An 11,889-nucleotide genomic window follows, 5' to 3' on the forward strand; every position below is an offset into this window, starting at 1 on the left:
GTGAAGTGTTGGGAGCAGAAATGTGAGACTAAAGTAGGGGTTGTGTGATCATTGAGCAGTACAACAGTAGAGTGGCTGATAGGGCGTGGTTGTAGCTGCAGAGGTAGGGTGGCTGATTACTGTAGCAGAGATGGGGATGGGATGTAGTTGTAGCTGTAGAGTAGGGTGGCTGATTACTGCAGCTGCTCCTAATCCCACGTCCCTTTCCCCCTTTTTCTTTTCTTTTTATTGCTGCAGTTTCTTTTCTTTGGTGTTGACTAGGCGGAAGGTAGAAGTAGGGATTTGATAACTATAGGTTGTGGAAGTAGAGCTTGTAAGATAGAAGAAATTAAATCTCGGTCTATGTAATTCTATATTCGTAATGAAAGATTCGAGTTTTGCTAATATACTGAATACACTAATAAATCTCGTATCTCGATATTAGTCTCCTTGCCTTGCTAAAATCAACAATTTGTAACATACTAACTTAAATTAAATCTGTGGATTTAATCTGCTTTGCAGTCGTAAATAATTTCACGACTCTGGTTTCAACAAAGTATAACTATAGCTGCATCTTGATTAATAAATAACATGACTTCTCTAAGTCAGTTATAAACTTGAAATACTACTTATTGAATACTTCAATAATTCTCGTCGCGATTTATATCACGCGTTACAAAAGCATAAAGCAAAAGTAATAGCTCCGTCTCTGTTAATAATAATTCAGGTTTATAAGTTGAATTCATATAAAAATGGCAACTGGGCTCCATTTACTGAAAGATGCGACATTAACTATCGCGCTACTAGATTTAGATAAATAAAAAAAAAAGAACGGGTCATTACATAGGGGCTGCAAATCTTCATTGATTTTACTCAAGAAGGTCCACCTCTTGAATCTAGGTAATATCCCGGCATTATGTATAGCGATGGCTCTGCCCAAGCCGGGAATAACCTCAAGACCCCAAGTATATAGAGCCCAAGAAGGCCCATAGAAGTGGTACTTCCATTCTTTCGACATCTTCTTCATCCTGAAGTTCAAGCGATTATATGCCGCTGCACCCCAAGGAAATGTGGAGAACTCCGACAAGTCCTCCACCAAAGCCCACGTCCAGATCTCCACGGGTCGTGGCAAATCCACGCCCAAAATAAATGCGTGTAGCACCAACAGGTGGGCCACACGCAGTGCTATCGAGCCGTCGGGGTCGACAATCTCTGTCCACTGCTCAAAAAAATGTCCGCCAACTCCTGAACTGACATGCGCTGCCCGCCATAAACTCGTCTGTAGGCTACATTGTCACGCAAATTGTGGGGGGCTGTTGGATCGAAACGATGTTGCCCAAATGGCAATCCGGTCACAAGAGCGAAAGCGGCGTGATCAAGGCAAACCTTCTTGCCGTTGATGTAGAACCACATCACATCGTCACTATCCAGCAGATGACGAGAGACAATATGGTGCAATGCCATGTTGCACCTGTGGCCCGGATCCCAATCCAACAAATGTCCAAAGCAACCCTGCCTGAACATATTCTCCAGTGCGTCGCCCCCAATTTCCCTCAGTTTCTCGGGTACCTGGGACAAATAACTGGTCTTGTAGTAAGAACTGATCTGCGTCTCCCGGGGCGATTTATTGTTTTGGGCCTCCGATAACCGATCTATTCAATACCAAAAATATATCAATTAAAAAGCCAAAATATAATTAATTAAGAAAAATAACACAAAATTTAATAATAACATAAGTAATTCAACCAACTCACAATCGTGATTGGCACAAGCTTTGGATTGAAGCCGATTCCACCTACGTGATATCAATTCTTAATACTCGTTCTTTGAAGGTGCCTTGGCGTTTTAAGGCGGCGTGGAATAGGACTTTAAAGATGTTAGATGCTTTCTCGCTGCAGGTTTCTCACATCTTTAGAGAAGGAAACAAGGCGGCAGATATTATGGCTAACCAACAACGTTCAGAAGGGTGGTGGCCGCACGAGATTGAGGAGATTAGGGCTGCGGTTCACCTTGACATGGCTTCGCATAGCCATCTGCGTAAGAAACGGTAGTTGGGACTGATGTGTGGTTGTTTTTTCGTTGTTATTCTGAATCTCGGAGTTGTATCTCCTTTCGCTTTTCCCTACTTTCGTCTTGGGTCTAGACGAGTACTCTTTTTCCTTTTCACGGTTTTTCCCACTGGGTTTTCCGTGAAAAGGTTTTAATGAGACTCGGCCCTTAGTCTGCTCTTTCTGTGCTTTCAAGGGTTTTTTTTTTTTTGGTTTTTTTCTTTTCTTTTTATATAAAATCGTGATTTAATAATAAGTAATTCAACCAAATAGAATTATTATTATTATTAATAATTCACGAAAATAATTATGTACATGTAGAGGATCTTCTCGTTAGTTTCAATTTATGCACTACCCAATTCAACTAAAATGTATCAATAATTATTTTATTTAAATTATTGAAATGATTTTAAAATTAAACTAAATCAAATTATATACTAAGTAATTCACAAATAACATAACTAATTCAACCAAAATGACTACAACAAAATAACATAAGTAATTCACGAAAATAATTAATTATTTTCGTCCCAACAAAATAATTAAACATAATGACTACAACCAAAATGAATATACAACCAATAATTAATTATTTTCGTCCCAACATAAGTAAATTCCGTCCCAATAATTAAACAAAATGACTACAACAAAATAACTACAACCAAAATGACTACAACAAAATAACTACCCAATTCACGAACCCAATTCACGAACACAAGTAATTCGAATTAAACAATGTCACCAAAATAATTCACGAAAATAACATGCTTCAACTTGTTATGGAAAATAACATCCTTATTCACGAATTTAAAATCAACGAAATAGGATACTTACTTGATTTGAAGAAGAAGCCATGGTGTATGCCTTCGGACGTTGAAAAAATCGTGAATGCTCTCCTTCAAGTTCAAAAAAAATGATTCTCATTCAAACATGGACAAACAAGAAAACAAAGCAAAAAAAAAAAAAAAATTCATTACAATTTACCTTCGGTTTGGAATGCTCTCCTCTCTCTCAAAAATTTCCCCGATGCTCTTTCTCCTCTCTCTCTCTTTCTCGGCTGCCTCTCTCTCTCACTCTCTCTCAAAAAATAAACTGATGCCTTGAATTCAAATTGGAATGCGGCTAGGTTAAAAGTTCTAATTCTTATACATGTAAATGGGTTTCTTGGTCAAACAAGCCTTAAATTGCCTTGTGAATTTGAGATACAGCCGTATATATCCCCCCAATAAAGCTTCCGCGATTCTCGCCTATCTGTATAGCCGTATGAATTGTCCAATCACCCTTTAAGCTTATAATTAAAAAAAAAATAGGTTTTCGTGTATAAATAGAAGAAATAGTAGTAAATTAAGGGTAAAAAATATGAATATTATATAAAATGATATGAAAAATTGTTTTAAAAACATTTAATAGCTTACCCGCCAGTACTGAGTAGCTGTCCTCTGTAGCCGTGAGTAGTTTCTTACCCACGGCTACGGCAGCCGGCTACATATTTCTGGCGGGTACTTGGTGGTAAGGTGTATTATGTTTCATTGATTCATAATATATGATTTTGTAATTTTTTTATCCACCATTTGCTATTATTTTATGTGTTACAATATTAATTCATATTCAATCAAATAAACTAAATAAATTTAGACTTATTGAGTTTATTTTGTCAATCTCCTTCTCGTGAATTTACTGCAAAGAGATTCCCACCCTATAAAGCTGCATTGTAGCCGTATGAATTGTCCAATCACCCTTTAAGCTTATAATTTTTTAAAAAAATAGGTTTTCGTGTATAAATAGAAGAAATAGTAGTAAATTAAGGGTAAAAAATACGAATATTATATAAAATGATATGAAAAATTATTTTCAAAACATTTAATAACTTACCCGCCAGTAATGAGTAGCCGTACGCTGTAGCCGTGAGTAGTTTCTTACCCACGGCTATGGGATCCGGCTACATATTTCTGACGGGTACTTGGTGGTAAGGTGTATTATGTTTCATTGATTCATAATATATCATTTTGTAATTTTTTTATGCACCATTTGCTATTATTTTATGTGTTACAATATTAATTCATATACAATCAAATAAAGTAAATAAATTTAGACTTATTGAGTTTATTTTGTCAATCTCCTTCTCGTGAATTTACTGCAAATAGATTCCCACCCTATAAAGCTGCATTATACCCGTGAATTGTCCAATCACCCTTTAAGTTTATAATAATAATAAAAATTAGGTCTGTTTAAAAATTTAAAATCAAGAGTATTATGAAACTAGAATTTTTTTTAAAGCTAATGAAATATTTACCCGCCTGTTAATCCTAGCCGGTCACAGTAGCCGCCGGGATCCATTTCCAGCCGGCTACTGCTAACGGCTACGATTAACAGGCGGGTAATTGTTGTATTAGCTTCAAAAAAAACACTTGTTTCATAATACGCTTCATTTAATTTTTTTTCAACTTTCTTATAGATGTTTAATAACATGAAAACATGTCCTAATTTTTTCGAACTTAAGGCATTTTAGGGTTACAAATAATGACGTAAGTTAGCAAATAATGTCATTTCCTCAGATTTAGAGTCATATTTAACTACCTCTCTTACACATTTTCTTACACAAGTGTACTTGTGTAAGAAAAGTGTAAGAACTTTTACGGAAAACGATGCAAACCTATCACCATCAATTGCAAAGTGGGTAGTTTTATAAGACATCTTATATGGGTGGGTAATTTTGTAAGATAACTAACCAAAGTGGGTACTTTAAATTCCATCCCTAAAATTAATTAATTAACTACTTCAAATAAATTAATAATGTGCTATCCAGTTAATCAAATAAAATGTTATATATTTCAAATAAATTAATAATGTGTTATCCAATTAATCAAATAAAATGTTATATATTGTTATACCAAATTTTTCTTTTTATCATATGTTGGGTCCCGGAGGGTTTACTGAACAGGTGTATGGAGGGGGGTGAGAATACACCTGTAGGCTATTTTTAGCTATTTTTGTGGAAAACAAACAAACCAAACTCCAGTTGGAAAGTGGTTGTAGACTGATATTGAGGTGACTTCAGTATTTTGATTTCAGTCAAGTACAGAGCTTTAACTGATATCCACGTAAGGCTTCAATCTAAAGTTTGTAAAACAGAGTGGAGTTACAAATCTTACTGACTATCTGTTGATTGGTCAGTTAGACTAATAACTCAGTAGCGAAAATTTAAACTTAGTTCAAATAGCCTTTAGAAAGTTTGTCGCTTAATAAAATCCTTAGTTACACTTTTCAGTTGCAAGTTCACTTGTAAAACAGACTTTTGCAAAGAGAAAGAACAACTGAAAGCAAATAAAGAACGTAAGGATTTTTACGTGGTTCAGAATAAGTTCCTACGTCCACGGCCAGATGATCGATCTGACAAACACTATGGGCTTGTGCTTACGGGTGCACAGCAAACTTTGAACTGAAAATCAAATTTTCAGTACTAACACAATGGGTTGGATTTCTCGCTCACTCTTAGCACGCTAAGACACACAAATGCTTTTTCCAGTGCTTGGCTAACATCTCTGGAGTCAGAGCACTGGTCTGAACTCCTCTCTACTCAAACACTATTTTCGCTCGGTTGAAAAGTGGTTCGAAATCTTCCAACTAAGATTACTGAGAACAGGCTCTCAAGTAATCGATTCTAGGCTTAGAATACAACAGGAGTTGCCTAGATTTCTAAGAGAGTTTAGGTAATCAGTCACTACTACAAAAGTTTACATACATAACAGTGAATAGATAACGGTTTTTTTCAAAAACCGTTATGTATGAGCGCACTTTTAGGAATAGATAACGGTTTTGCGAAAATCCGTTATCTATGTAGTGTTGTCTAAATGCATAGATAACGGTTTGAACAATTGCGTTATGTTTTTGCGTTATCTATTAGTTGCATACATAACGGTATTACAAAACCGTTATCTATGACCATCTTTTATAACAGTTATTTTTATAACGTTCAAGAACCGTTATGTATAAGAGTCATTTACAACGGTTTTTGAACCGTTATGTATGAACGTCTCTAAAAACTGTTATGTATAATTTTTTTTGTTAATTTTTTAAAAATAATATTATATTATATTATATTAAAAATAACAAATAAATTGTTTATCCTAAAATCTGAATTTATTCCTATATATAGACTTTGAGAAAAAAAAAAAACTCATAACATTTTTTTTATTAAATAACACTTAAATAAAATCTGAAAATATTATTAGAAACCTAAATACCAAAATTGAATAATAAAAATTAAACAAAAGAAAAAAGAAAAAGATTTTCGTTCCTAAAATTTGAAAATATTATCAGCCCTAACACTTCTCTCTCTATTTCGCCTCCCCCAAATCCCAATTTGCCGCGCCTTCCCTGAGTCCGCCGCGCCTTCATCAAGCTCCCCCAGTCGCGCCTTCATCCAGCTCCCCCAGTCGCGCCTTCATCTAGCTCCGTCTGCCTCCGTCGCGCCTTCGTTCTTGCTCCGGCGTGTTTTATTGGCCGAGTGTGCGGCGGCGGCGGGCTAGGGTTTTCCAGACTCCAGTCTTCGCGCGCCTCCACGATCTGCCGCGCCGCTTCCTTTTCAGACCACCGTCCGTCTGTCCACTGGCAACTCACGCACACCGCACACGGTAAGCCCTCTCTTTCAGCTGGCCTGCAGCATCTACAGTCATCGAACAATGCGGTTCCTCCAGCTCAGGTAAGTTTGGGCGATTTTACGATTTTGGTGGGTTTGAACTTGCGCAGATCTGATTCCACGAGCTGGAACTCAGATATTTGATTTTTCTGATTTTTCTTTTGTTTATTTTTTGCTTTATTCAAATTAGGATTTTGGATATTACAATGGAGGCGGTCAGGGTTCGAGAATGTACAAGAGTGTGCAGGCGCAGAGGACGTACATTTTTAAGGTTTTTATACTGTGCCTTCATTTTTAAAACTGTCCTGTTTGCTTCCTTGAGCAGGCGGCATCTGCTGCTGCTGGCTACTCGAAATTTGTAAGCCGTGAAATGAGCAAAGCTGAAGCACTGTTAAAAGTAAGAGTTCATTGACACTGGACTTTGTGGTGGCTTAACAAGGCGCGCTTAAACACCATTCCTTAGTTAAATGTTCTTTAAATGATCCACAGGTTATATTGTCACCTATCGACTCTGTGGCAAATACATATTGTGCTCTGCTGCCCGAGGGTACTCCTTCCGAGTTCCAGCGAATTCTGGATCTTAAGGTTGATGCTTCCCCATCTCTGAGTTCTTCATTTTTTTATTCTTTTTCTCTGTATTCATCTTTGAGTAAAAATTCAAAATATTTTCTTAATTTCAAATTGCTTCTTCCTGCTTACATGCTATATACTTAATCAATTGTCAGGGCCTCAAAAGGACTGACCAGCAAAGCATACTAGACGACTACAACAAGCGTGGGGCAGGGACGTATCAACAATCCATCAAGGCAGCCGTTCCATCTGCACCTAACACTACGGTAGCACCTAATCAATCCACACCTGCTGGAATAATTCCATTGAAGGAAGAGATTGTGGCAAGGGCTGCTGCACTCGGGAGAGGTGCTGCCACAACAGGAATCCGCAGAATCCTGGCATTAACCGAGTCAACTACCAAATGAGAGTAGCCCGGGGCTATTGGATCTGCATTCGTTTGACACTGAGCTACTTCCGGAGGTAGATTTCTTGATTTGAGAAGTGGAGTAGTTATTTTTCGTTAATCAGTATATGCTAGTTTGTGGGCGTCGGTTTTATGGGTTGTGGTTGTAGTTTATGTGGTAGGAAATGAACTCTATCTTACATTGTGGATAAAGTAGTAGCTTTCGCCGTCATGTTCGATGGTTTTGATAGAAATAGGGGTTGTTGTCAGATGACTCCTGTCTAGCAATGCAATTTTATGCTTTGTATCTTGTGTATTTGATGAGGTGGTGTTGCTTCATTGATGCTTTACGGATTTCTGATGCTGTTTTACTATAATTTTGGACGCTTTGGTTGATTCCTTATGTATGAGAATTTTGTGCCACGGGTGGGTTTAGGTTCTGTTAAGTTATAACCTGCTGCTGTTTTTCTCGAGGGGTTTAATTAAAATTTCTGAGAAGTAGTTTGCTAATGTTGTTTGGTGGCACTCTGGCTTTCTTCATGGTAAAATTTCTTAAACCAATGTATTGGGTATGGTGATGGCATACTTCCCTAGTAATTTTATCTTTTGATTCTTTTCCATAATGTCTCTGAACCATCCAAATGGATACTCACTTAGTCACTTCTTTCCCTATAAAAAAGCCCATTCTCTTACTTGGTATCAGCTAGAGATGTCGACTTTCCATTCTCCGCATTTTCTCCAAAGTTATAGGTCAAAAGGCTAATTGTGAACCATTCTTAAACATCAATTAGTTGTTTTTTACGTTCATCAGTTTAAATCTCTTTCATCTGACAAAAGCTTGATAATATTGCAGGTATTAACAGAATATGTTCTTGTGTCTGTAACAAGTGCAGTAACAGTTACAATAGCAGGGGTTGTGAAGGAAGCTGTTACTGAGCTACTTTTGTTTGATTTTAAGTCAAAGCTTCTGTACGGTGTATATGAAGCAACTTCTGATGGAGGTCTTAACTTGGAACCTGCTGCTTTTGGAGGGAAATTCCCTGCTCAGGTATAGTTTTAATAATTGATACTCACCCAAAGAGGGAGTAAAATATGTTATTGTCGCCTCACTTTTCTGATGCCTTGCTTCATTTTTTATTTTACATTGGCTGTCCTATCCTAGAACTCACAAGTGGCAAACTACAAGATCTTGTCCTGTGCTAGTAGGCTGCTATCTGTTTTGTTTTTTTTTTTTTGGTTTTTTTGTTTTCAGTTATAAAGATAACTTCAGTAATCTTATACTAAAATCAGCCCTAAAGCCGTAAGATAAGGCAAAACACAGAGGTTACAGTTCTTTTCACTTTTTATTGTATTTGATGCAGAGTATAGCTCTATGTAAATGTAATACTGCATAGAATTGGAAGGCATATCTCCTATGAGATTTGTCCAAGTAATAACTGAACTTTTCTCATACAATACATTGTTTACTTTCTGCTGAGATCTAATTTTGGTGTAGATGTTTGCCAAAAATTAAGTTCTAGTTTCCTCTCTTTTCATCTCTTGAGTGGTTTAGGATGCTAGAAATAGCTACTTGGGATCTTCATGATTATGTAAGCAGAAAATGTAAACCTAAATTATTGATTTCTTTAGTTAGTAGTTAGTACCACTGATAATCTTGGTGGCTAGACTTTTTTCTTAAACTATGTTTCTGATTTGGTAAAGGTAACTTCACGCCTTCACAAACTTGTTTTCATTGTTGAGATGAAGTCTTTTTCCTCGTCATATAAGCTGCTATCATCTCCACTTTCAGGTAAAATTCAAAATTTTCAAGGAATGTCTTCCAATTCCTGAGAGTTCCCTTACGTATGTTATAAAGGAGAACTATACAGGTGCAAAATTTAAGCAAGAACTCAATGTAAAGCAAGTAAGTTGTCTCTTCCATATCCACTGGAGTTCAATTTATTTGGATCTGTACATTGTCATTATTTTTTTTTTTTTTGTGTATGCTAAAGAAGAAACTTATCAATGGAAGCAGGTGACAAAATTGAGCATGTTACTATGTGTTGAGCCAATTTTGATTTATGAATAAGGGAAGAACGAGTTTTAGTATTGAGTGGAGAACTTGTGGTGATTGGTTGTGTTATAACTTGCTTTCTTGGTGTTGATGAGTTAAATATGATTTAAATTTCAAGCTAAAGCATGTTAATGTGTAGTAAGATGATGTATTTGAGATATTATAGCTTTTATTTGGCCAAAATATGAGTTATATGTTGAGTTTCTTGAAGATTGAGATCTTGAAGATTACTTATGTAACTCACATGTTGCCGGATTTTTTTAATTCTCCAGTTCATTATTGTGATTGAGATTATCATCTTGGCGGATCAAGTAGATGGGAGTCGATGAGCTATGAGGACTACTACAAACGAGAAGGCTGAAGCAGAGAACGTCGTTTCAAATGTCTAGCAAGTTGCGCGCATTTGTAATATGTTTTAATTAAACATCTAGCTAAATAGAATATATGTGAAGTTTTCATTATATTTGGATGATAATGTATGAATATTTTGGATGATATATAATATTGTTATTGTTGATTTTATCATTTTGTCGTTTTATAAAAATTGCAAAATTTAAAAATATACTACAATTATATAAAGTGCAAAAAAACTGTTATAAAAGGTGCAAAAACCGTTATAAGAAGTAAAAAAAACTGTTAACTATGATGGAAAGAAATAAAAAAAAATACAAAATAACGGACAAATTTTCATATATAACGGTAATAAACCGTTATGTATAAGCATTATAGATAACGGTTTCATACCGTTATGTATAGAAAAAAAACTGTTAACTATGATAGGAAAAAAAACAAAAAAAATACAAAACATAACGGAAAAATCCTCATACATAACGGTATAAACCGTTATGTATAATCATTATAGATAACGGTTTCATACCGTTATGTATAGAAAAAAAACTGTTAACTATGATAGGAAAAAAAACAAAAAAAATACAAAACATAACGGAAAAATCCTCATACATAACGGTATAAACCGTTATGTATAATCATTATAGATAACGGTTTCATACCGTTATGTATGAGCGTCTCGTACCGTTATCTATTCTCACATACATAACGGTTTTTAAACCGTTGTCTATGATACGTATCATAGATAACACCACTATACACAACGGTTTTTTTGCTCATAGATAACGGATAAAATCCGTTATCTATGAGCGTTTTTCTAGTAGTGAGTAAGATTGATTTTACAATGTTTGAGTACTCTCTTCTTCGATTCAAAGTTTTGTCTAAGATAAGACTGGCTTGTGATTTTGACAGAGCTTCAGCGTAAGTCTTTGAATCGGTGAAGATTGAAGGCGTTCATCGAGCTCTATTTATAGGTGAAGTCCCGAATATATCTGTTGGAGAGATGGTCTTCAGGATTTCAGCCGTTGTGAGACATTCTGTGCTTTGGGCTGAGGCTTCAATCTTCTTAGCTCCTGATTGGTTGAAGGTTTGAATCATTTTTGTCCTTAGAGCAGGGTGCGTCTGAATTTTAGCACGAAAAATGAAAGTTGGTATACTGGAAAGGACGATCTTCATATCAAGTGCATTTAATGCTGTTGCAGGAGCATTTAATGCGGGTGCCAGCGTTTCAATCTGATGAAGAATGTCGACTGATATACTCAAGTTGAAGCTCCGTTGTTTACACGTGTTTGCACATTAGACTTAAGTTTAACTGAAGAATCAGTTAGAGCTTTTGTTCTTCGCTTGAAAAGTCGTTGTCCTCAGTTAAATTGTCTCCCTGTTTAACTGAACGTCTCTAGTTCACGGTGTCCTTCGTATCACCAGTGTCTTCCTTTAATTGTTCTATCTTCAGTCGGGCTTTGATCTTCTCAGTCTTCAATTTCTTCGGTTTTCGACAACGAGAAACTTCAATTACCTATAAACTTCAATCTAGCTAAAAGATTGAACTCTAATAGTTGAGTTCAAATAAAGAGGCTAGTCTAGAGAAAAGAAAACTAAGGGTTTTGGAATCATCAAAACTGGGATATGATATTTCTTCTATTTCCCAACATCATAAATTTGGTTTATCATTTAAAATGAAGTCATAAAATATTGATAAAATCTCATGAAAAAATTACAATGAGATTCAAATTTTATTTTAAAAAAGTTAGAAGCCAATATTTACTTCCAACAAATATATATATATATGAATATAAAGAAGCTAATATATGAATTTAAGGAAGCTAATTATGAATTTAAGGAAGCTAATGATATATGAGTCTTACAC

The 11,889-nt window shown here is 35.7% G+C and overlaps 1 protein-coding gene across 1 annotated transcript; it reads left to right on the plus strand.

The window, feature by feature from the left end:
- Window positions 1-8,116: 8,116 nt before the first annotated feature.
- On the plus strand, window positions 8,117-9,639 carry LOC131023175 (B2 protein-like). Its single transcript, XM_057952720.1, has 4 exons — window positions 8,117-8,163; window positions 8,475-8,669; window positions 9,411-9,524; window positions 9,613-9,639. The coding sequence occupies exons 1-4, from the start codon at window positions 8,131-8,133 to the stop codon at window positions 9,637-9,639; spliced, it is 369 nt and encodes a 122-aa protein (XP_057808703.1). The 5' UTR covers window positions 8,117-8,130.
- Window positions 9,640-11,889: the final 2,250 nt, after the last annotated feature.

This window comes from Salvia miltiorrhiza, chromosome 4 (genome assembly GCF_028751815.1).
Source record: "Salvia miltiorrhiza cultivar Shanhuang (shh) chromosome 4, IMPLAD_Smil_shh, whole genome shotgun sequence".
In the NCBI taxonomy this organism is placed as follows: domain Eukaryota; kingdom Viridiplantae; phylum Streptophyta; class Magnoliopsida; order Lamiales; family Lamiaceae; genus Salvia; species Salvia miltiorrhiza.

Excerpts from the sequence above, each read along its gene's own strand:
- LOC131023175 (XM_057952720.1), top strand. The coding sequence starts at position 8,131 with ATGTTGTTTGGTGGCACTCTGGCTTTCTTCATG. Across the intron at positions 8,164-8,474 it reads GCACTCTGGCTTTCTTCATG|GTATTAACAGAATATGTTCT; the intron begins GTAAAATTTCTT and ends ATAATATTGCAG. Across the intron at positions 9,525-9,612 it reads AAGAACTCAATGTAAAGCAA|AAGAAACTTATCAATGGAAG; the intron begins GTAAGTTGTCTC and ends TGTATGCTAAAG.